At 38.2% G+C, this 26,840-nt stretch overlaps 1 protein-coding gene across 8 annotated transcripts in view; it reads right to left on the bottom strand.

Moving 5' to 3' along the window:
* NEBL (nebulette) overlaps window positions 1-26,840 on the bottom strand; it is a 182,281-nt gene that overhangs the window by 30,304 nt on the left and 125,137 nt on the right. For 4 of the 8 annotated variants that reach the window (XM_081971688.1, XM_081971689.1, XM_081971692.1 and 1 more), the window contains 7 exons: window positions 22,873-22,974; window positions 19,254-19,355; window positions 11,954-12,061; window positions 11,529-11,636; window positions 6,361-6,465; window positions 3,130-3,237; window positions 232-342 (listed from right to left, as the gene is read on the bottom strand). The exons of 2 other annotated variants lie outside the window; for them this stretch is intronic. In XM_081971688.1, the coding sequence (XP_081827814.1) occupies window positions 232-342; window positions 3,130-3,237; window positions 6,361-6,465; window positions 11,529-11,636; window positions 11,954-12,061; window positions 19,254-19,355; window positions 22,873-22,974 (744 nt within the window). The remainder of the gene's footprint in view (window positions 1-231; window positions 343-3,129; window positions 3,238-6,360; window positions 6,466-11,528; window positions 11,637-11,953; window positions 12,062-19,253; window positions 19,356-22,872; window positions 22,975-26,840) is intronic. 2 more of the 8 variants (XM_081971691.1, XM_081971693.1) reach the window with 2 other exon arrangements.

The raw sequence follows: 26,840 nt of genomic DNA, 5'->3' as shown, positions 1-26,840 counted from the left end.
TGTATACCACACACAAATTGTAATGTGTTGAAATATCTGAATTCAGATTTAATATGTAAAAAAAACCCTGCAACTATTATTTTTATATAATTCTTCAGCAACCTCATTTTTTCAAATATCTACTATGTATAACTACAACAAAAGGAAAAAAAATGAAAGAAAAAGGAAGACAAGCATGATAGAATTTAAACAATATAATGACAAAATTCATCTTCTGTTTGTAAATGTTACCTGTTTTAGTAAATCCGTTACGTGTTTCACATGCAAGATTTCTAGAGTCTTGTCTAAGTCCAAGGCTGCTCTCCCTCTGATTTTTTCTTCAAATTCTTTTCTATACATTTTCTGTGTCCAAAACATAGTTTTTATTATATATACTCTATTCATTAAACATGAAACGTAGCCAAATGAACATTCAAAAAGGCATCACAAATACCATTGACTGGTACTGATGGTTGATATGGGTTGCTGCCAGCTTCCTAGATATCAACCAAGTACCTTATTAAAATATATGATGTTCCTAGTAGCACAGTTTTTTGCAGTTCTGCTGGTGTTATTGCAGGAAACTGCAATTTGTTGGTGTATATTATTATTATATACTTTATTCATTAAACATGAAACTCAGCCAACTGAACATTCAAAAATGTATTACAAATACCAATGCTAATGGTTGATATGGTTGATGCCAGCGTCCTAGGTATCAGCCAAGTACCTTCTTAAAATATAAGATGTTCTGAGTAGCGCAGTTTTTTGCAGTTCCGCTGGTGTTATTGCAGTAAGCTGCAACTTGTTGATGTATCTTGTAAAATTCTTGGACATGGTGCCAAATGCCCTGATGACAATGGGTATCACTGTTACATGCTCCATCCATAGCCATGTAGTTTCGATGGCCCGGTCGCGATATTTCATTATTTTTTCTAGTTCTTTTTCTTCGACTCTGACATCTCCAGGAACAGCGATATCAATAAACTGTACACTTCGGCCCACTACATCCATTATATCTGGCATGTTGTGCTCCAAATGACAATCCGTTTATATTCAAAAGTGCCACAAGATCTTCACCTTCTCATTTTCGATAACTTTTTCCACTTTATGTTCCCATGACTTTCTGGATACAGGTAAATCATATTTTTACATAATGACCACTGGATTAATTTAGCAACTTGGTCATGTCTAGCTTTGTAATCAGTTTGTGCAATTTTGCTGCATTCACATATTAAATATGAAACAGTTTCGACTTTGTTATTGCAAAGTCATCAGTTTGGGTTGTCAGTGGATTTTTGTATCTTTGCTTTCATGGCATTAGTTTGTAGTGCTTGTTCTTGAGCAGCCAGTATTAAACCTTCTGTTTCTTTCTTGATAGTTCCCATCTTAAGCCATGTCCATGTCAAGTTGTCATCACATTTTCCTTCAATGTTTTTCAAGTGCTGTCCATGCAAAGCTTTTGTTTTCCATCTATTTAATCTGTCATCCAGCTGTTTTTCCTTATATTCTGCCTTTGTTTCTGTCGTTTTTATGCTGTTCTACGTTTTCACAGCCTGTAGCAATTTTTCTGTACTTTGGTTCACATAATCATTCAAACTTCATTTTTCTTCTTCTACAGTTTGATGGATATGCAATAGCCCCCTATTTTTCTTGGCAGGTACAACCTGTCAATGTCACTTCATGGATTTAAAGCGTGGTACATATTCAAAAGTTTGCATGTTTTCCAGTCCAAGTTTGCCAGTTCAGCCAGAGTCCAGTTGATGATTCCAGCTAAGTAACGTATCGCTGGAACTGCCCATGTATTAATGGCTTTAATTATGTTTCCAGCATTCAGTTTTGATTTTAATATTTTGCGGACCCTCTTGATGTATTCCTTTTATGTTGATTCTTTGACTTTTCCATTCAAGATGTTATCTGCTTCCAATATGCCTAGGTACTTATAACCATCATCCTTTGCTAATGCTTTCACTATATTACCATTTCCCAATTCTATTTCTTCTGTTTGTTCCATTTTTCCTTGCCGCATGGATAATATAGCACATTTTTCAAGCCCAAAGTTCATTTTGATGTCACTGCTGAACAGTTGAACTGTGCTGAATATTGATTTAAATTCAGTGGGGCTTTTTGCATACAATTATTATTATTGTTGTTATTGTTGTTTATATCCTCTGACGTTACCTTAACAGTTCCTAGGTCCTTGGTTAGGACTCGAGCTGTTATAATTGTTGTTGTTGTTGTTGTTGTTGTTGTTGTTGTTGTTGTTATTATTATTATTATTATTATTATTATTATTATTATTATTATTATTATTTCCTAATTTAGAGCAAGAACATTTTATAGAATGATCTCAAACATATTTTACAAAGTATAATTTAAACACTTGCAAAAAGTGTGGCTCTAAAATAATTACTGTCATTTGGGATAAGCATAACAAGATCCAAAGTATTGCTTTACTCATTCCATATGTCTAAGAATACTTTGAACCTGTTTTCTGAAAAGTATCACACAGTATAGCAAAAATGTGAAGATATTTGAAAAATAAGTTTATAGTGCATCTAGCTGATTTGCTGCTCAACAAGTCCAATCTTCTACTGAGTGAACCTAAAACCAACAACTGGATTCAAATCTTGGCCTGTTATCAAGTTACTCTGTTTCACCATAAATTGCACTGATACACAAACCTCTTATTTAGATGCTGCTTCAGCACAACACTTTGGTTACTACACTATATAGGTAGCCCTTGACTTACAACCATTCATTTAATGACCACCCAAAGTTACTATGGCACTGAAAAAAACTACTTTTAACTGTTATTCACACTTATAACCATTGCAGCATGCTCATGGTCCTGTGACCAAAATTCAGACTGATTCCTACTTATGAAAGTTGCAGTGTCCCGGGGACATGTAATCATCTTTTGTGACCTTCTGACAAGCAAAGTGAATAGGAAAGCCAGATTCGCTTAAAAACTGTGTTACTGACTTAACAATTGCAGTGATTCATGTAACCATTATGGCAAGAGAAGTTATTACATGTGCCAAAACTCACTGAACAAATGTCTCACTTAGCAATTGAAATTTTGGGTTCAATTGTGGTCGTAAGTCAAGAACTACCTGTAATAATAATTTCCAAAAACATTTCACTTACTTCACTTTGGAACTTTTGAGCTTCCTTTGAAATTTGATATATTGGTGTGTCCATAAATTCTAGCATAGACTTGCCTTTTGATTTTTCATATTTCTCCTTATATTTAACCTAATAAAAACATTAGACATCAAAATCAATTTAAAAATCAATAGCTTTTTAATTTATCTATATACCCATTACAAACAAAGCTTCCACATGAAAAGGAATTCTCCTTTTATCTATAGAAAAAAATATATTTGCATGTATATTTCCTTTCTTTTATGTTTATGTTTTATTTGTAGTTTTCCTTTAACATCCATACATACTTTTTGGACAATGCACTGACTGGGTCAATATACTTTTTACACAATGCTAACAATAATAATACAATTAAATATATATACCATACAAGATGCTCCGGAATATAAGATGCACCTTAGTTTTTGGGGAGGAAAATAAGAAGAAGAAAAATTCTGCCTCTGCCTACCAGCATCCATGGTATTCAGCTGACACATGGTAACAAGGTCAGCTAATGAATAGGCATAGCAACTAAGTCAGCCAATGAGGGCTATTTGGACTCTGAAATTTGCCGTGTGAGCAACAAGGAGACAGGAAGGAGCCTGGCTTAGCCGAGAACTGAAAGCGAACCTGCTTGTGTTCTGCTTGTATTTACTGCTACCTTGGAAAACCTGCTTTTGATAATGTATTGTATATTATTATTATTATTTTGAATCCTGTTGCATCAGTTACTTGTGTGTGCTTTCTGTATGTGATTACTGCTGCAAACTCTGACCAGCCAGGTCAGCTTCAGCACTTATTATAGCCTAATTCAGCACAGTAGATTGGTGGGTGGATTGGACTGCCAGAATACCCCCAATCAGCTGTTCCAGGCTGCAGGGATTGCCACAGACCATTGCTGCCTACATGCCTCCGGTGGTGGTGGGTTACATTTGGTGTATAAGACACACCCAAATTTTCACCCTCTTTGAGGGGGGGGGCGTCTTATACTCCGAAAAATATGGTAATCCTTGTCTTCCAACTTCTAACCTTGACATACACTTATAATTGTAATAAATAATTTTATATATCTGTGTGTATGATACATTTTCCCAATTTGTGCTCATAAAAATTACTCAATATTCCAATATAATTCCTATATTTTAATTTTATATTAACACCAATATTACCAATTCTTAGTAAGTTTGATCAGCCCTGGGATTGTATCTTAAATCCTCTGAATTTGTAATCCTTAGAAACTATAAATTTAAATATATTTTACACACTATTAATAATAATACAATTTAGATGTACCTAATCATACTCTTCCATCTTCTAATCTTAATATGCTTATGGTTCTAATACATTATATTATATATCAATAAGTATATTATTTCCCCAATTTCTACTTCTACCTTTTTCTCTTCGTTTTTAGTACAATCACCATATTGTCAGATATTTTATTTCTATCCATCCTCTCTTAATCTTTTTTTGAATTTCATAATTTATTGATGTTTGATAACTATCTTATATTTCTCTCTTTTAATTTTATATCTCTTCCTTGCATTTTTATACAAAGTAAATATTCTTTCTGTCTTGCCTCTTGTTTTAATTCTGCTGCACTATTTGAGTACCCGTCCATGACCCTTTCATTATTTTTGGGACTTTCTGTTTTCCCTCTTTTCTATTTTAAGCTCTTAAAAAGTTCTCTGATTCTTACTATTTATTATTACTATCTCTTCAAACCTTTGTCTTCTTGTAACTTCTTTAAATTTTTCTCCTCCACCATTCCTTCTAGTTTCTCATCTGTCTTTTGGCTATTATGTTCATCTTTTCCCCCCATTTGTTGGAAGTTTTCTACACTCACCTCTTTATCTTTAAACTGTTCCATAATCTCCTTACGATTCTTTGTCACATTTTCATAAATACTTTTAAGCATCACTAACATTTCTTCATATACTTCTGTTAATCCTGTTGTGTCATTTTGTGATAGTTTGGTATATTAAAAATTACTCAATATACCACTAAAATTCCAGTACCTTAATACCCCAAAACTGCCAAAAAAGCCCCATCCTTAATACAATTTGGTTAATCCCAAAATTATACCTTCAAATCCTCTTAGTTTATGGTCCTTAAAAGCTATAAGTTGATAGTTTACAGTCTTTATAATTTTCAGTTTGGACCTTCCCAATTGTCCAAAGTTTAAAGTCCCCGCCCCCATCCCCTTCTATCGCTTTTCTTCCTTTCCTTGTAGGATAATCTGTCAAGTAATGTTAGTAAACCAAATCCAGCTTGGCCCACCAGGTTTCCTCAAATTTTTCAAATCCATCTTTCAATGAACAGTTTCAGTAAAGTTTTGGTATTTACAGTTCAGTTTGCCTGAAAGATCTTCAAAAAGCTCACTAAATATTTCCAAGCTTACAAATCACCTATTAAGATAGAGTAAAGGTTAAATAGCCCTCCAGATGTTGTTTACTTCCTCTCCTTTCATCACTTTCATTTGTTTCCTACATTGCAGTAATCTTCTTCCTCCGGTAGATGGCTCTCCTGCTCTCAATTCCAGCATTGAACAAATCAAGTCAAAACAGCTGATTGTCAATCAATCAGGGGGATTAAAGATAGAGTTTAGAAAAGCAGTTTCTCCCAATAATCACTTTTCCCAGTATTGTTCGATTTCTCCAGGCTTTCTGTATGAAAAGCATCCTTTAGATATTTCTTTTGGATCTGAGTCTTTAATCTTTAATCTTTCTCTTTAGTCTTTAATCTTTAATTCTTCTCCATAAATCCAATTGCCACTTTCTTAATATTTGGAGATTGTTTTTTGGAATTTTTAACTTGGGTTAAATCTCTAAGGTAAAAGTTGGAAGTTATCTCACGCAGTTTCTTTGCTCTGTCCATGGACCACTCCAGCACAAAATCTTAGTGTCCCAGGTGTCCCAACTTGTGACTGCCATTCAGGAAATATTTCTTTGGATCAATGAGGAAATTGCGGTTTCATCGTGATCGATGAAGCACCTCTCCTTCCTTCACTACCCCTCCAGAGCAGCTTGACAGTTGCCGGCTGCATTTCACGGAGCCTGGCAGAGTTCTGCTATTTTCCAGCCATTCCTGCCGCGATGTCAACTGGAGGTTTCCTTAGATTTCTTTTCTTTTATGTGTATTCAATATCTTCCACCCTTCATTTTATACAATCCACCAATATAAATGTTATATTAAGCACATGCACTTCCAAGTTTATAGAGTATGTAGGCATACCTGACTTTGCAGGACTGCATTTTCTTTGTAGTGCAGCTGTTCAGCAGTATTCACTTCAAAATTATAGAGCCCTTTAGTTTTCTCAAATAGTTTCTTATATTCATACTGAAAAAAGTAAATATATCTTTAAATTTCAAAGTATATTTTGAATTTAGAGCCGGTATATCTTTGTGTACATTAGGGTAGGAACTTTTTGAGTATATGTATTTATTTCACCACGTTATAATGCCCTAGAAAGGAGAGAAATGTCTCTTTTTTGACAAAGAAGGAGTCTGCAGCTGTCAGTTGTTTATACAATGGTTACTTAAAGAATTATTGGGGGGAATCTTGGAGGCAGTTGTGTGAGAATTGTGCCATTGAAAGTTAGTGTTTAAATTAGTTTAGTTTATTGTCATTGCCCATTGAACAACGAAATTAAATGCCGTCTTCAGTGTACATTACAATTATAAAAATAAAAACACAAACATACATCCTTTACATTCTATGTAATTGAAATTGAAAACCCGATATTGCGCTATACCAGGGATGTCCAAACTTGAGAACTTTAAGACTTGTGGACTTCAATTCCCAGAATTCTGGGAGTTAAAGTCCACAAGTCTTAAAGTTCTCAAGTTTGGACACCCCTGCGCTATACAGTAGAATTCAATATGTTTATTGCCCTGGGATAGAAGCTGTTTTTCAGTTTGCTTGTCCTTATTTTTATTATCCTGTACCACCTGTGAGATGGTAATAGTTAAAAAAATGTGCTCAGGATGATATGGATCTTTGAAAATGTTTTGAACTTTCTTAAGGCAACGGTAGCTCTAAAGCTCTTCCAAAAAGGGGAGAGGGCAATCAATGACCCTCTGGGCAATGATGTTGACCTTCTGGAGTGCGGTCCTATCTGCCACTGTGCAATTGGCAAACCATACACAGTTGCAATAAGTTAGAATACTCTCTATGGTGCAGCAGTAGAAAAACAGCAGTTTTTCATTCAGCTGTTCTTTCGTGAGAAGTCTCAGGTAGTATATTCTCTGCTGGGCCCTTTTGACCCGTGCTGCAATGTAAGTGCCCCAGGTCAGGTCCTCTTTTAAGATAACACCCAGAAACTTAAAACTGGCCACTTGCTCCACTCAGTCTCCATTGAGAACAATTAATCAGTGGAACAGCTTGCCTCCAGAAGTTGTGAATGCCCCAACACTGGAAGTCTTTAAGAAGATGTTGGATAGCCATTTGTCTGAAACGGTATAGGGTTTCCTTCCTAGGCAGGGGGTTGGACTAGAAGACCTCCAAGGTCCATTCCAACTCTGCTATTGTATTGTATTGATAAGCAAGAGCTGGATGTCTGATCTATTCCTTCTATAGTCCACTATAAGCTCCTTTGTCTTATTTGTGCTAAGGATCAAGCTATTGTCTCCACACCACGAAAGCAACTGTTCCACCTCATCTTGACAGGCAGACTCATCCCACCCCCCACCCCCAGAGATTAATCCCACCACACTTGTATCATCTGTAAATTTAGTAATAATATTACTAGCATAAGTGAAAATGCAGTCAGGCACATAAAGACTATAGAGTAAGGGGATATTGAATACTGATACATTATACTGAATATCAGGTGCGATCGAGGGATTTTATAATAGAAGTTATTGTAGTATTATTTCCTATTTGAGACAATACAGCTCCAAAATATTTTTTGACTATTGGACAAGGTAGAAGCCTGAAAAACCCTTATCAATATGGGAGATCACTTGCAATCTTTCACCACCCAATCAATTAAATATTATTTTATCTCTGTTTTAAAAGTGAAAAAAGTACTTTCATTATGACGATTCAGAAAGATGGGAAGAAAGTATTTTTTAAAAGTATCTGTCTCTTTTGTCACTCAGAAATTTAGTACCTTCATAATGGATATAACAAAAGTGGTGCAGATTTTGAGACTTGCTAAGTATTCTAAAGCCCATATCATTCAACAAAATAGAATCAAAATATCACACCAAATAACTCCCTAGTCCATTCTCTACTAAATTGAGAAATTACATTTTGCATGATACAAGACACCTAATTTGGTCTAGTGATTAAGGCAGCAGGCTAGAAAGCAGAGGACTGTGAGTTCAAGTCCCACCTTAGCCATGAAAACCCTCTAGGTGATTTGGGTGAGTCACTCTCTCTCAGCCCAACCAAACCTCAGCGAGTTGTTGTCAGCCTCTGTTTTGGTTACTTGCTTATGGCTGCTTTGCTACGCTTGCTTACTATCGGCTGCCATAGGAACGGGGGGGCATGGTATTGGGGAAGGGAATAATATTGTACTAAAGGAGTCTTGTTCTCACCATCTTCTGTGCATGCTGGTGGCTGATGTTTGGACTTGGTCAAGGCCAACTGTCTCACATACCAACTTGATGAGGCTGTTTGAAGATGCACCCCACATGACACCTTAGGGAGTTGCAGATTGGACACTGTTTTGGGGAATTGGGAAGAGGGTGCTGGATAAATGTTTGATATGTATATGTTCCCGCCTTTCTGGCTCAGATCTTGCTTTCCTTTTAGCTGCTTTCACTTCATATCTAGTAAAAGTAGTTTACTAAGTAAAAAGAGGAGGTTTTTCTTTCTTGGATATTGAAGGAGGCATGCCTGACATTAAGCAAGATCTTACTTCGCAACCATCCCCGAGTTAAAAGCTTCCATGGGGGGAGCACCCAAATGTCTAACCCTTGCAACAAGCAGGAGAAGATAATGGCAAGGGTCACAGCCAGCCAAAAACCAGAAGATGATTGGCAGGCAGCAGAAAGAAAGGATCTCATGATGACCCATGCTTTACACCTTCTTCAGGAGACTTGGGAACAATGGCGCGCCCGTGTAAGTCTCACTGAAAGGGAGAGTGGATTAGCCAAGCAGGCAGAAGGGGAGAGCGGAAGACCTGGTTAGCTCTGAAATGTCTGGGAACAGCTCCCAGAGCTGGGCAAAAGGGAGGGGCCCTAGCCACAGCAGCAGCAGTTCAACTCCCCCAAGGAGGGGGGAAAAACCCCAAAGGCACCAAATGCCTCAGAATCATCCACTTGGAGTGAACTACAGAGGAGATCCCTGCCCATTTTGTAACTGAACCAATAGAAATGTGGATGGGGGATCACCAAGAAACCTTGAGTTTCATCGTGGCACCTGGGATGGATCGGCCCCTCATACTGGGTTACCGTGACTACAGAAATGGAACACTTCCGTGAACTGGAGGAAAGGGTGGTTGTGCATTTGTTCCGCAAAACCCCCTGAGGGGAAGGGGAGGACGTCCCACATAGCCAAGGCCAAAACAAACCTAGCTGCCACAGTACAGGAAAAGATTAAAGGAGAAGAGAAAATCCCCAAACAATATTGAAACCTCAAGGAGGTTTTCAGTAAAAAGGGCTCCGACAAACTACCCCCCCCACTGCGCCACTAATTGCAGCATTGAAATCATCCCAGGGGAGAAACTCCCTAAACCCCAGATATACTCGATGACCCCATGTGAAATGGAGGAATTACGAAAGTTCATTGACAAAAACTTTAAAAGGGGTTTCATACAAGTGAACATACTAGTCATACTAGGCCACAAGTGGCCGCACCTGTATTGTTCAGAGAAAAGAAAGATGGCTCCTTTCATTTATGTGTGAATTACAAAAACCTTAATGGAATTTGCATGGAAAATGTATACCCCCTCCCACTCATGAAGGATATGTTAGCCCACTTGGGGACGGGGAAGATTTTTACCAAGTTGGACCTAAGGGAGGCCTACTACAGAGTCAGAATCAAAGAAGGGAAGTGGAAAACTGCTTTCAACTGCCCTTTGGGATGCTTCCAGTTCAGGGTACTCCCGTTTGGTCTGCAGGGGGGGGGCAGCAGTTTTCATGCAATTAATAAATGAAGTTTTGCATGAACACCTGTACAAGGGAGTGTTAGTCTATCTCGACAACATCCTTATCTACACGGAAACACGTGAGGAACAACAAAATAATTCATGGTCTCTATCTTAGTGGCTGAGGGCTACACTAATATTAGACAAGATGAGATCACAGCACTAAAGAGGGAAAGATTGATATTTGTTCCCTTCTTTTGGAGGTCTAAATATAGCTTAACATTAAATTTATTTAGCTAGCTTAAATTTCCCTTTCAACCCTCCCCCAACTAAAAATTGGCAAGCAACTATAAATTTGGCAAATTATCATTGCCTTTCAAAGTATGTTGTAAGTGTTTTTTCAATAGCTGTAATTGTGATTACATGTAACTGAGGTGGCTGAAGTGAAAAGGAGACAGAGCTACATTCCATACAATTGATGTAGATAGAAATAAGATAATGAAACTTACAATGAAAGAGAGATTAAATTATGTTTTGAATCCAGGAGAAAGGATGAGGGAAAGTTTCCCTAAGAAGAAAGACAATCTATGCAAAAGTTTTGCCATAATAATTCAAATTCTAATAATTCACTTTCAAATAAATCAGTGCAAGTTTAGTATTTATTTATTACAGATCACCACACAAATGTATGTATTATGTAGGGAAAAATTAGACTCAGTAATTTATTGATTTTGTCTTGATGGGATGAAGGAATCTATGTTGTTCTTGTTCTAATACAAGTTATATCAAAAGACCCAACACTGTTCAATTAACGGGAACATTGATTGACTCATGTTTCCTGTATTCAATGAGCATTTCAAGTCCAGCATCTCCGAAGACAAAGTCAACTCCTCTTAAGACAACAGACAAGTTTGCTTTAAATTGCTTTAAATTTAGGAGAAATCAAAGTAGAAATTGTGGTGTGAAAACGCCGCCAGCTGTTTATTAAAGGTAGCTTCTCAACCACGGCTTACAATGGCCTTCCCCAAACTGGGTACTCCCTCAAAATGTGGATTCTAACTCCCAAAATTCTTACAAATGGCATGCTAACAATATTATTGCATCTAAGCCTGACACTTCTGAAAAATGTCCTTATTAAAAGTTTACAATATTCCAACATTGACAAAATGTTAGAAAGAACCATGTATTGTTCAGAGGTCACAAAAATAGGTCTTCTCAACAGCTGGTTCTGACATCAAGCTACAGAAATAAAAATCCAGTGAACACATGTATTTCCTGTGAGGAATAAATATCTTGAAATATTAACTTTCTTGGAAATTTAATCATCCTGGCATTTATCAATATAACTACAAGAATTTCAACTTACATTACTATGGATCTTGCTGGAATTTAATGCATGCTCCAATTGTAATAGGTTTGGAAATGCAGATATCGGTTTATGAAGATTTTCCAGACTTTCTTTTTTGTATTTTACCTTTAAGAAGGAAAAAAGTTTGTTTGGTGAAAGTACCAAAAAGCAGAGAAGAAATAAGATATTTCCAATTTCCTAGCCAAAAAAAAAAAAAATCAGAATGTATTTATTTCATATTTATAGTGGCCATTAGGTGGCACTCATTTACTGTAGAGCACCAAAATGTAATCTGAAAACATTCCATCTAAGAGAAAATTAAAACTTTTAACATGGACTAGACTTTTCCAATTAAAAGTTATTCTAGGGAATTTAAATACACACTTACAATATTCACTTCAAGAAATGTAGTGAAATGTCCCCCCCAAAAAAATTCCACTTACATCACTTGCCAATACAGAAGCCAGTTGAGCTTGTTTGAAAAAAGCACTTTCCAAAGGATTGAAGCAATTATTCTTCATTTCTTTAACAAGCTGCTCTTTATATTTAGCCTAAGAAATAAATATATCTATAAATAATACATTTATGAAGAATTCATATATTTATTATTATTTTATTTAGATTATTTTAGCATACCAAAAGGAAAAATGAGTTGTGTTAAACTTTGACAGAATAATATTGGTCAATCTTTTGATTATATCACTAAAAAGCTTGTTCTACTGTACAAAGGAAAGGGACATCTGGGGTGACACATATAAGAACAATATTCCCAAATATTTCTCATGATAAATAGGTATTTCTTCATACAATGATAAATTTCAAATTTATACTATATAATTCAAACCATTTTCACATATTTAAGCCACATTATTCTTCCTAAAACAAACATGGGTATATTTAAATGTCACCTCCATTATTTTTTACTTTACGCACAAAGACATTCACAATGAACCACTTTTATATGTTGGTTCAAGGTGTCCATGAAAGAAACGGTTGTTGAATCAGAAACACATTTCAGTGCTGATAATAATTTGCAAAGTTCAGAAGCTGCTAAAGTGAAATCAAATAATGTTTTAATTGAATGTGTATTGCTGCTGTTGCAGTGATTTAGATTGTTTAAAAACTTGATGAGCAATAAGCTGGTTAAATGTGTTTATATCACATTAACCCACGAATTATCTGCAGTTTTCAAATTGAGACTATCCCCAAATGTAGGTTTGTCAGATGAATAAGGATCAAAATTGTATTTTTTTCCTAATATCTACTAAAGATGCTGGTAATCCTTCATTAAAAATATACCAAGCTCCTGCCAAGATATCAAAGGATCATGTAGTGTGTTCCCAGTGGCTTCTCCTGATTCCATACAAAAACAGGTAAAAATGCATGCTGCATAAAAGTTAGAAAAGTAAATTTCCTGATCACTATACGGCAATATACATGCCTATAATAAAAGAGGTAACTAAGAAGATAAAAACATATCTAAATCCTAAGAATGCCCAATCAAATGTAGAATACAATGTTCTGAAATTGATATCTATCCAAAAGCATCAGATATGAAATCATCTACTGAGATCATATACTTTCTATAAATAATCTAAACAAATTACTCTTAGAAACACTGACACAACTGTGAATCAAGTGTGACCCAAGTTCTATTATACTGACCCAAAAATGTATAAAGCAATCCTGTTAGAGATTCCTGAATATTTATCTCAATTCAGTGACTCTGAAGTCCTGTTTTTTTTATAATTCACTGCAGTATTAATAAGCTACTCAGCTGTAATAATTATACTGAAGAACAATTAATTCTACACTGATTTAGTGTAAGATGGAAATTAATATATTTTAAAGCGTTATTAACAAAGAACAAAGTGATGAAGTAATAATGGAATTTTCTGAATAACACCATATTACTCAAGCTGTAAAAAGAAATGGAAAATACAAGCTAACTACATTCAACTATTCTGTGATAGTAAATTATATTTTAATTATTTAACTTGCATATGATCTTACAAAAGATCTTCAGTTTTTCCTGATTAACTATTTTTTTTCTAAAAAGTTAATTGTTCTTACATCAATCTAATTTCCTCCAACATTGTCTTCCATAACCTGATGGTTTCTAGAGACAACTTTTGTTCTTGTATTCCAGAGCGACACACCATGCTGCCCCAGAATTATGGATTTGAAGTTAATATACTTGGAAAGCACCAGCTACAAAGTCTATTATTACTTGTTTAATTACCAATTTATAAGATGAGAACTAAGCTAACTTCTTGCTAACTGTCCTAAACATACTCTATCTATTACAGGATATAATCAGTTTGTCACTTTACTAAATTTGGGCCTAGATTTCTGACTGTTCAAGATTAAGTAAGAAATAGTAAGTAGGTGTTAGATTGAGTAATGGATAGGCACACACAGGCTTAACAGTAACAACAGCTCTTTACTATAACACAACGAGTAAGAACAATCCAGCAAAGGTTGAGTCTGACAGCAGCCCTTTTATAGGGAGCTGTCAGACCCTTCGATCAATAGGATAAAACCTCTGTTCCCGCTGGAACAGAGGACCTTGGTGGAAACCACTGTAGTTGGTATGAGTATCTAACACCCCTTCCCTTTTAGATGGAACAATCCTACTGGTAACGTAGTCACGCAGATAGGCGGGCTTTTGGGTAGCTCTGCCTGACCTGCGTAGTTCAGTAGGAGGGATTTCCTTAGACAGGTTGGGCGGACCTGTTTGCTCCGCAGCTCCGCTTGGTGGAAGCTCCTGGAACCTTTCACAGGCCGCAGCTGGAGCTTCTGGAGCCAGTTCGCTTGGAGCTCGCTGCGGGCTTGCAACAAAACCAGATAAGTTTCCTGGTACCCTCGGGCTTGAGCTGACTGTGGAAGGAGCGAGTGTTTGTTCCATTTGGGTAGGGCTTTGGCTAACTTGTGCAGGAGTTACCTCTGGTTGTCTAAGATTGGAGTTGGAGAGTGGCCATGGAGTTGGTCAATATGCCTTCTCCAATTCCTACCATCCTCGAGCTCTAGGAGGTAAGAGCGAGGGCCGGTGATGCCTATCACTGTGGCAGGAATTCACAGATTTCGCAGTTGTGGTCATATACCAAATCCCCTACGCTAAATGTCCGAATCTTGCTTGTGGAGTCTGGGGGCGATGAGGCAGAATAATTGGTGTGTAGCCGGTCTAAGTGGGACCTTAGCAGGCGACCCATAAGAAGCTCGGAGGAACTTCTCCCAGTAGTGGCATTGGGCGTGATGTGCTGAATTAGTAGGTAAAGGTCAACCCGTGTTTGCCAATCTCCCTGGCACATCCTAGAGAGGGCCTCTTTTGCAGATGTCACCATTCTCTCTACGTGACCATTGGAGGCCGGATGGAATGGCACGACCAGGACATGCCTGATTCCCTGAGCTGCTAGGAAGGTCTCAAATTGCATGGCCGTGAATTGGGGCCCGTTGTCAGAGGCCAAGACGTTGGGCAGGCCGTGCATGGAGAAAAGTCTCTGTAGCACCTTGATGACCATTTCTGCCATTGTGGAGGTCATCAGGACTACCTCTAACCACTTCGAGTAAGTGTCCACAACTACTAAGAATGTCTGGCTGTGAACTGGGCCAGCAAAGTCAATGTGCACCCTAGACCATGGTGCTTGAGGTTGCCCCCACTCCTTAGCATGCGCCTCTGGGGGAGCTGGTCTGGACTCCTGGCACGGTGTGCAGGTAGCCACCCATTCTTCGATCTCCCTGTCCATGTTAGGCCACCATACATAACTCCTAGCCAAAGACTTCATCCTGACAATTCTAGGATGCCCTACATGTAAAGCTTCTAATACTGCAATGCGTAGTTTGGGTGGAACAACAACCCGGTCCCCCCACAGTAGACAGACATTTACCACCGATAATTCATCATGTTTAGCAAAGTACATTTTAAAATCAGCCCCAACAGGCCCCTTGGGCCACCTCTCCACACCCAGTTCAAAACTTGTTTGATGGCGGAGTCCTTCGCAGAGTGTTGGGCAACGTCAATGGACAGGCCCAGTCTCCAAGCAGTCAATAAGGAGGACTGACATCTCGGGGGTAGGGTCAGCAAGAAGTTCTGGCAGCGGGCAGCGGCTGAGAGCGTCGGCATGCCCCAAAGTGGAGCCAGGTCGATGGATAAGGCGGTAGGAGTAGGCAGGCAGGAAAATAGTCCATCTGGTCATGTGGGGTGATAATGACACTGGGGTAGGATGGTCCCCAGCCAGTAGACCCAACAATGTCTTGTGGTCCATAATCAGTTCGAAGTCCCCTCCGTAAAGGTACTCGTGGAATCTTTTTACTCCTGCCACAGTAGCCAAAGCCTCATGGTCCAACTGGCTATAGTTCCGTTCTGTGGCGGATAGGGTCCTGGAGTAAAAAGCAATAGGGGCTTCGGTTCCATTGGGCATATGGTAGCTGAGGATGGCGCCGACACCAAACAGTGAAGCATCGCAAGTCAGCACCAGCAGCAGGGACTGGCTGTACTGGACAAGGAATGAATCTGCCAACAGGAGTTGTTTTACTGCGATAAATGCAGCAGCCTCGGCTTTTCCCCAGGACCATTTTGCATTTTTGTCCAGTAGACGATGTAGGGGCTCAGCAATGGTGCTTTCTGTTTAAGAAAGATGCTGTAGAAATTAAGGAGCCCGAGGAACGCCTGCAGTTCGGTTTGATTGCGAGGTGTGGGGGTGTTCTGAATTGCTTTAATTTTTTATGTGAAAAAAATTCAGGTGAATCCCAGAGCTGTCAATCAGGTACCCTAGGAATTCAACCCTTGGCACGTTAATTCGGCATTTCTCCTTTTTGAGACGGAGGCCCTTGTCTCTAATTCTAGCTAAAACTGCTCGTACTCATTAAAAAAGTTGCGGCTTATTTGCAGCCGATACCAAGATGTCGTCGAAATAAGGGACGACTCCTGGAATCCCCTGCAAAAGCCGTTCCATGACGCTTTGGAACAGTCCAGGGGCGATACGAATGGCGAATTGCAGGCAGTGACATTTGAATGCATCCCTGTGCGTCACAATGGTTTGGGCGTCTGCTGTAGCACCGTCTACATGCAATTGTTGGTATCCCTGCGCCATGTCCAATTTAGCAAAAAAATTTCCGGGGCCTAACGAATGGAGGAGGTGCTGTACAATGGGCACTTTGTTGTAGCGCTTTATTAATTGTGCATTTGTAGTCTGCGCAGATGTGGACTGACCTGTCAGATTTGACAGGTGCATGATTAACCGGCTCTAGGATTCCCTGGCCTACGATTTTGTCAATTTCCCTGTCAATTTTTGGGCGGAGAGCAAAAGACACTCTCCTGGATCTTAGCCTTATTGGGGCTATGTTGGGGTCCAAATTAAATGAAATTGGGGTCCCCACATACTTACCCAGACTGGTCCGGAAGACATCCTTGAACTCCTTAAAGATGGCTTCAGCGCTGTCATCTTTCAAGGCGTTGATACCAGTCACCTCTAGGCCCAGGGCTTGGAACCAATCTAGCCCTAGGAGGCTCTGCAGGTTGCCGCTGACCACGGTTACGGGAAGTTTCCCGCTGAACTGTTTGAAGTTCACCTGGAAGGTGCCTTAGCCCATGATGGGGACCCGGTTTCCCTGGTAATCGTGTAGGCAGATGTCAAGGGTGCGAAGGTGCTGCTTCTTGAGGCTAGGGATAGCCTGTTTCAGGATAGACCACGGTATGATGGTTAGTGATGACCCGGTGTTGATCTCCGTCTCACATGGAGAATCCTCAATGAGAACTGTGACCTTCAGCTTTTTTGGCCGCCTGGTGTGGACTTGTTCGATTGATGTGTGGTGGGTGACTCTGTCGTCGCCCTCTGAGCGCCGTGGTGGTTTCTTCCAGGCCCTTGGCTGGGTCTCGGTTGGCGGCTTGGTGTGCCTTTAGGCTACCAGGCACAACTTTGCGATGTGCCCCTTTCGCTCGCAGCACTGGCAGGTTGTATCGCGGAAACGGCAAGCCAATTTGACATGGTCTCCTCCGCAGCTTGCGCAAGGCAGGAGACGCTGTTTGAATGACAGCAGCAGCTGTCATTTTCTTCTTCAGAACTCTCAGGCTCTGCGGCCTTGCAATGAATGCATGTGCTTTTCCGTGCTTCTTGGGGCGCGCTTTGGCGCTGCAGAGTTTCAGTCGATTTGACAGTTGATTCTGATGCCCTGGCTTCGTCCAAGGTGATTTGCAGAGTGAGGTTTGATTTTGCGAGCAACCTCCTCTGTAAATTAATGTCCTGAATGCCACATATTATGTGGTCCAGAATCAGCTTGTCTAAGTCTCTGAATTCGCTGTACGCTGTGGCTTTACAGAGTGCAGCAATGTACTCATTAATCGACACGCCCTCCTTTTGGTTCTTGATATTGAATTCATGCCGGTGAATGTGCTTGGATGGCTTGGGCGCATAATGAGTCCTAAGCGTCTGCTGGAGCACAGACCAGGCAACTGATTGGAGAGGTGTCGGCTCGGAGAGGTCTTTTGCCATCTCAAACACTTCCCGGCCACAGTACCCAAGGAACATGTTCTTCTTGCGGCCTTCAGAAAGGCCCATGAGGTCATTTGCCTCGAGTAAGCAGTCAAACCGTAGCATACCGTACAAACCGTACGAGTCCCAGTGCTTGGTGACTGGATCATACAGAGTCGGTGGGGCGTGCATGGCCATTTTGTGTACAGAGGGCGTTTTGAGTTTGCCACTCAAAAATGGCTGCTCGAAGCTGCGCTGAACTCCGGGCTGGATGTACTTGCTGTATTTCTTCGCTCTTTTTGGTTCACCTAGTTGTCTTCCAATCCCACCTTCATTGCCAGTGTTAGATTGGGTAATGTATAGGCACACACAGGCTTAATGGTAACAACAGCTCTTTATTATAACACAACAAGTAAGAACAATCCAGCGAAGGTTGAGTCTGACAACAGCTCTTTTATAGGGAGCTGTCAGACCCTTCAACTAATAGGATTAAACCTCTGTTCCCGCCGGAACAGAGGACCTTGGTGGAAACCACTGTAGTTGGTATGAGTATCTAACAGTAGGCATAATATTTAAACAATCAAATCTCTTATAATTAAAAGTGTAGCCACTTTTAATTATATTCATTTCAACATTCCCCAAACACACTGCTTCCTCTCTGATAAAAAATTTTTTCTAGAGATCTAGAGAATTAAGTCAGTTACAAGCAACCTGATATCCCTGGGATGTTTTGACTTAATGACTTTACTTTGCCTTTCCAGAAAACCATCTTGCATTTAACTATAAAATATTATTTTGTCAATTTTCTCATATGAAGAATCCTTCATATCGAATTTAGCATTGGGTATTTTATATAACATAATACAAACTCAAGTCATTCTTTTTTAGGTTAATGATCATATTTACCTGCAGTATGTGTTTTCATTTCTACTGAAATTATTCCTTGTTTTCAATACCATTTTTAAAAAATATTTGCAATAACAAAATTTAGCACCATTAAGCACAACCACATACTATGTGGAGCAATCAAAATATTATAATCCTATCACCTGCTGTAACAAAACTGAGATTTATTATCTGTTAGTGAGCTGCTGCTATTGTTTCCTTAATAGTGTCAGTTAAATGCATTTTTTTCACAACACAATTTTAAAAAGTTACTGAAGCCTTATTTTTCATGCATTTTTTAAAAAAATTACAATTTAAAAAGAAAACACTGGTTATATTCTTGGGAGAAATATATTTCTGCCGAATGTAAAATACATCAAAACCTTACTTGACTTAACAACTTGGATACTTTCTGAGCATGGTTAAAGTCTAGCCTTCCAAGTACAGTTGTCTCTTTGCTCATTTCTTGTTTTCCTTTTGAATATTCAGCCTTCGAAACAAAAAGTAGATATATTAATATTAATCAACATTTAACTGGGCTGTGGAAAAGACAAAACAGGATTTACTCAAAGAATTCTATATGAATAATAAAAAGGAGACAAGAAAAAACAAAAAAAAGTTGTTTAATAATAGCAACAAAATAAATCTCTCCTCAAATGCTAACCATTTGTCACCTTCTGTTTTTTACATATAATTTATGTATTGAAAAATAGTGTTGCTTAGAAAAATCTTTATTGAATACTTTCTTATCAATTCTCATTCAATCTGATAAAAATAAGAATTTGCTTTTGAAATTTCTTTCAGAGTTAATGAAACAGTGAAATCCTCATGCAGATCACCCCTTCTGTTTTGTCATGAAAAGTTATGAAAAGATCTAACACTGGATGTGAATGACCTTTAACTATATAATTCCCTCTCGACTGGACTGTTGACTCTTTGGAGAATGTAATATCAAAAACAAGCCATGTGAAAGATGTTCTTCTATGGAGATTTTTCAGAATGAGAATTGTCTACTTAGATTGTCTACAGTCGATCTCACCCCATTCCTAAGAGGTCTTTAAGGGGTGTGTATAAGCGCACCAGCATGCTATTGTCCCTATCCTAATATTCCCTTGCATTCGTATTCATTTCATTTCATAATCATGTTTATACTTATATCTGTTATCTAATTCAAGTTTGACAAAATAAATAATTTTTTTTAAAAAAGAATAGCAGATAGTTAAGGAGACTGTTATAAAGGAAAGATAAAACAGCAACACCAGTGGCACTTTCAAGAATAAAGTTAGTTCAGAAACACCACCAATAGAAATTAGACAAGAGATCCTCAAATTCAAAAATAATGTAGGATATAAAGAAATATCTTTTCTTTTTCCAGAAAATTTTATTGGTTTTTTAAAACATTTATAAGGAAAAGGGTAGGTGGAATGGTATACAAATTTTGGCAGTTGCAAGTATGGCAGACGCCCCCTCCCTCCAAACTCATAAGATACTTCTATGTATAAAACATTAATACAAAATCGTATAAAATCAGCATATTAATTCTATAAAAAGTTTTCAATCAGCTTATATATTATGATATATAGTCTAGATATAATTCCATTATTACTTTCGGTCTGTTTATAACAATGTGATTTTCTTATTCATTTTTGTGATCTGAGCTTTCTTAGTGTTGCCCCTTCTCCCCCCGCTGGCAGAGCTCTGGCCCCTTCCATGTCCTGTGTGACCATTGAAGAGTCTTCTGTTTTTTCTAGGTTCGCTTTATTTTTTTCCATAAAGGCCTGAGCCTCTATGGGTGTATTGATTCTGATTCTTGTCTCCTCCCAGAATATCAGCATCCCTTCAGGCATCAACCATCTAAACCACACCCCTTTCTGGTATAATTTATTCGCCAATTGCGAATAATTTTTCCTTTTCTCCCTAATTTTTTTGGGGATCTGCTTCAAGATGGTTATCTCCCTGTCGTGATATGTCAATGCTTGCCCCCTTTGTACACCCAGAATTATGTCTCTTGTGCTTTTCCTAAGAAATTTGATATGGACCTCCCTGGGTACATTGTGTGTTCTGGCATATGCTGAGTTCACTCTATAGACCAGGTCTATCTCCCATTCCATCTGTTGTTTATCTTTGTGTATATATTCAGCTAAGATATTAGTCATGATGTCCCTTATGTTTTCCCCATCTGCTTCTATAACATTTTGAAATCTAAGATAAAAGGACATTCTCTCAAATTCTGTTTTCATTTGTTGGATATCAAGTTCTTTGTTACCCTTCTGCAAAGCTTCTACCCCCCCCCCCCCTCGCCTCCGCCACCCCACCCTCCACAAGGTCCAGTCTCTGTGAGTTCTTATAAATTTGGACTTGATTCTCTTTAATTTCTTCCTTCATTTCCTTTAATTGTTTCTTAATTTCTTCCTGGCCCTGTATGAGTTGCTGAAGCATTTGTTGCAAATCCATCTCTGTACTCTTAGGTTGCATCAGTTCTGTAATCTTTGACTGTGTGGCAGGACTGGATGTTGCAGATGTCGGTGCAGAGGTAGCAAAGCCAGGTTTTCCAGGTGGTGGTCTTTTTGGAGACATAGTTTATAAAGCAGAGAGATCAGTCAGTGTAGAGACTGGACAGCTGAAGAGGTAGAGCAGGCAGATGAGTTCAGGAGGCAGAAGATCCAAGCAGCTGGGAGTTTCTTTAGTCAGTCTAGCAATAGAGAAAAATTTTCTCTCCAGAGGGTTCAGGAAATAGCAATCCACAAGAGATTCCTCTGGGTGACACGGAGACAAAGACCGGAAGCCTGAATTTAAAGGTGGAGTCAGGTTTCACAGTTCATGAAGACAACGGAAGTGTGCCATCTTGCCCTGCCAGCTTTGGGCTCAGAGGCATAACAAAGTTTTAAAAGTTCAGAAAATTCTCAGTTCACCCATAAGTTCTGGAACTAAATCCAATGAAAGTCACTTTTACAGGGGTGAGGCATCGTTAGTTGGCTCTCCCCCCTCCTCCTTCCCCTGGGGGCGAAAGCAAAATCTTCTCAAGCCGCTTGTCCAAGGGGGGGGGAAATCCCCCTCCCTCTAGCTGCACCTCCAGCAAGAATCCGAAAGTTTAACTTTTAAAAAAGCTGAAAAGTCCATCAATTCAAAAGAAAGGGAATGAAGAAAGGAAGCCTCTCACCATACTGCCGCTGCTTCCTTCAAAAGTACGTTGTCCGATCGGCATGGAGCGAGATGCATGCGCGCCCTCCGAAACTGCTCCCCGGTGCCTAGAGTGAAGCAGAGAAGCCCCCACCAGCCGCTGCCGATGCCAGGGCCCTCCGCGAGCCGCTCCCTCGGCAGGACGCCTCTCCGGGGCGTCCTGTGCCCCCCCAGAAGCAGGGGAAGCCCACCGGGAGAGCGGGAGCGGGCAAAGGCTTGCCCGTTGCCATAGCCGCCGGAACCGGAAGTCACTCATAAAGAAATATCTTTTATGGAAGAAAAACATTTCTAATAAATTGCATTACAAATTCTAGTACAATATTAAAAACACAAACAAGATCTGGCAGAATTAATGACTGTCCGATACTATGTTAATCAGTTGTATATTTATATAAACATATATCCTTAAAACCTAAGATAGATTGAGTCAATGAATGAAACTGTAAGAAAATTTAGGAAATTATTAACATATTTTTTAACGGTCAATTAAACAAATATATTAAAGGTAATAAGGAGCAATATTCAGTGTTCTGTATTAATAAATGTTTTCTTGTCAGACATATAACTGTGTAAAACATTATTCAAATATTGGAAGTTTACTATTTTAAAGGTAATATCAAGAAGGAAAGATATTTTGGAACAAATACTTAGAGTGTCTAAAATAGAATACATTACTGATATTAGTTCACTTTCACATCATTATCATCATTAATCCGAATGCAAGCTTAAAGTTTCAGTTACTAAGTACAATTACCATAGTTAATCTATACCAAAATGCAAATGTGATAACTGTGTCTTTTCAAAAAAAATTGTAAGAAATGTCATACATTGCTTATTATCTTTGTTAGCTTTGTTGCCATCATTATATCCGGTCTATTGGAAATTTCAGTAAATTTGTGAATATCCTGGAGATGTTTTTTATATGAAACCTGTAAAAATAAAATATTATGAATGCCTTGTGATAGCGAGTTCTACTAGAAACATAATAATATACTAGGATAAAATGCTTATTAACATTATTATATTTTGCAATGATAGGATAAATAAATGATATATATATAGTAAAATAATATATCTATTTTTTTAAAAAAGATGAAAATGCTGTATATTAAACACATTAGAATGCATTGTTGTTTGAGATGATAGAAAATATCATTTTATTATAATTCTAAAACAGCTAATTTGTCTTAGCTTCAGGTTTCTAGGCATACTTCAAGGTGGGAGTGCTATCTTAATGCTGTGCATGTATTGCATGTAAGAATTTTAAAATATTTCTTTTGCATGCCTCTTCACTCTGTAATAGCTTAATAACTAGACAAGGCCTTAGTGAGAACAAGACTCAAGAATTACCTGCCACTTCATTATCACTGCCACTTCAGTACTAGAAAAAGATGGATACTTTTCTATCAAATGAAATCAACCAGACCCATATGTGTGACGTTCAAGCTAAATACTTTGTTCCACCTATAGTACAAGAATCTCCCCCGTCTCCCTTGGCACAATTAAATAAGGTTCCAATGAATTCAGTTCTGGCCCTTTTACAGTTACACAGTGACTCTAGACTAAGTCTGTGCTTCATCCTCCCTTCCTACTAGGCTAGGTGCTTCCCAACATTTTCAGTAAAAAACAGATTCTCTTCTTATTTAGCATCTATTTCTATTAGTTTTATTTAATTAATTTGATAACCATGCTGCATGTATTTCATTTATTTTATTTTGTTTTAATCTGCACTCACACATAGAAACAACTGTGTTATTAGATGCAAAGAAGCTACTTCAACAAGTATATTATCTATCTCTAAACTATATTAATTTGTATTAGGACTGTGTATATTTTAATAAATGATTTTGAAGAAGTTGTTTAGATTTCATGCAATGACCAGGATAGAAATTCTTTGCTAATCATTCTACTTCTGCACAAGTTCTGGACAAAATGCAGCTACTTTAATGAACTAACTCAGCACAAAATTAAATATTAACAATAATATATCTCCTCTGTTAAGAAGATCTCATAAATAAAGCTTCTTTGAAAGAAAAGTAGAGAATTACAGTGTCCAATGACTTTAGGGGGAAAAGCAATTGTTGCATTCATGAACTGTTAAATTCTGAAGTTTAAAAATACGAAATAAGATTAAAATAATGGCATTATTTATTAAATAAATAGTGTCCCATCCACTACAGGTGTATTAAAGTAATTTGCTAGAATGAATCCCAAAGTTGGTCTTACACCCTGGAATAATAGTTCACAAATTTTGATGAGATGAAATCAATACCATAAGGGAAGCAGGAACAGAGCTCTTGAAGGATATTCATCTTCCATATAAATTGTAAATTAAAATCTAATATCTGGACTTCAGTTAAGACTGAAACAATCAGGTGCAGACCTAGAGGTAAATGTCAATCTTATGGTAAATCTTACGGATTGATAAATTGATAAGTGTCAATCTTATGGTAAAATCTGCAGCAAATATTTTTCTAATGGTTCACCCATGGCCAATTACTATTTATCTGTAATCTAAATAAAATAGTAACAGGTTACTTTTATTTATTATAAATTACTATTCAGTAATTGAAATAAAGTAGTGTGGTTAATTTCATAGAGACAAGAGGGTGGAAAATTCATACAGTTGTTATTTCATCAGATTTAATACACAATCTAGTTCAATATTCTACCTGTGAATTATTAGTCTTCCGGCACATGAGTGAAGATATATTTATGTTGGAAAGAGACATATTTTTTAAAAATATCTTCCATAGTTTGTACTTTGCTATACCTCATTGAAAACATGGAGAACATGGAACAAAATAAAGATTGACAAATCGAATGGCTTTTCCAGTCACTCAGTAAATATCACAAGGTTCAGTCAGAACAACAACATGCTGTTACTAAATATTTTGGCCCACTGTGAACAGTGCCATCTTCTTATCCACTTAAAACATGGTACAAAAATGTTTGCATATTGTATGGGAAAAACTGCCAAGAAATAAAAGATATGTATCTTGCTAAGCAATCAAGCTCATACTCTTTGTTAATATCATGTTGTGCATTTTCATTGCTTGCTATGAGTTGCAATTCATGGCATGACTAAAACTAGGCTCTAAAATACATGCACTGATCCATCCATTGAGTGTGAAGGTAATGCAGCTTCAGAATCACCATCAGCAATTCTGGTTCCATGGCCTAATTGTCTGATAAGTAATTGTCTGGAAGTCACTTCCAGAAGGGCCGTTTTTTGCCCTCCAGAGGCTTTAAGGAAGCCTCCTGAAGCCTCTGGAGGGCGAAAAACAGCCCTACAGGCAAACCGGAAGTCTGTTCCCAAACTTCCAGTTTGCACGTAGGCGCGGTTTTTGCGTTCCGGAGGTTTCAGGGAAGCCTCCTGAAGCCTCTGGAGGGCCTGCGGGGGGGCGCAGGGGAGGCTGTTTTCACCCTCCCCAGACTCCTAGAAATCCTCTGCAGCCTGGGGAAGACAAAAAATGGGTCCATCACACACCAAAAGTGGGGGGAGGGCAGGGTCGCACGTGCATGCATGTGGGGGGGTCTCATGCACACAGGGAGTCACACACATAGCATTATGGGTGTGGGCACGCCCACACACAAACCCCCCCCCTGCACTCCCACCACTTTTGGCACAAGATGGGAAAAAAGTTAGCCATCATTGACATATAATCCTATATGGAAACAGAGATACCAAGTATTCAAGATACTGTAGCTTTAGAAAAGGTCAAAGAATACAAGATGTTATTGCTGATGAAGACCGGATAATCGAAAAAGCCAAAAACAAGTCACTATATGTTTCACCGTTTATGGAAAGGCTTTGATCATGCAGACCATGTTGGGTTTTGGAACATGCTTAGAAATATGGGGATCTTAAAACAACTTATTGTCCTTTGGAGAAACCTCTATATAGCCACATAAAGAAAGCCAAATCACAGATACAACATGATGAAATAGACTGGTTCTAAGTTGGCAAAGCAGAGAGGCAAATTGCATACTCTTTCCTTATTTATTGAACATAGATGCTAAGTATTTATATTAAAGAAAACTGCATTAGAAGATGAGTGTAGACTTAAAATTCGAGAAAGAAACATCAATAACCTTATTTTGCTGGTGACATCCCTTTGATAACTGAAAATGCAAAAGATTTGCAAGATCTAGTAAAAAAAGTCAAGATGCACAGTGAAAAAAATGGAACTAACTTTAAATAGAAAGAGGTACAATAACCAGTCTTAGTACTTACAATGAAGATATTGAAGAAATGGATAGTTTTTACCTTTTAGGATTAGCCATCAACAGGCAGGCAGTAATTACGCTGCAGACTAATACTCCATCGCCACAAAGACCTTGGAAAAGATACTCAGGTTGTGTCATGTATCTGTACCTACAAAGATCAGAACTAAGCAGGCAATGATAGTCCTAATGACTCTCTATGGAAGTGAAATTTGGAATATGGTGAAGCAAGATAGAAAGAGTTTTTAAATTTGGGGTTGGAGAAGATTCTAAGAATAATGTGGACACTCAAAAAAAGGATCATTAAAGAAATCAATTTAGAGTTTTCTTTTGGGGCATAAATAACCATTCCCATATTACTCTGCTTCAGACACATTATGTGAGCAACCAGCTCTCTGGGGAAGGCTTTAATGATGGGAAAGCTGAAATGAAAGAGACGAAAAGGATGACTAGCAGCAAGATGAATGCACTAAATTATAGTGGCAATGGGTGCAACTTTGAAAAACATCAAGGTCCAGATTACGGACAGATCATCATTAAGAAAATCTATATAAACATTAGACGATGA

The sequence above is a fragment of the Natrix helvetica genome (genome assembly GCF_964273705.1).
Source record: "Natrix helvetica genome assembly, chromosome: Z".
NCBI classification, from domain to species: Eukaryota; Metazoa; Chordata; class Lepidosauria; order Squamata; family Natricidae; genus Natrix; species Natrix helvetica.
This window is presented reverse-complemented; position numbering and strand designations above follow the sequence as displayed.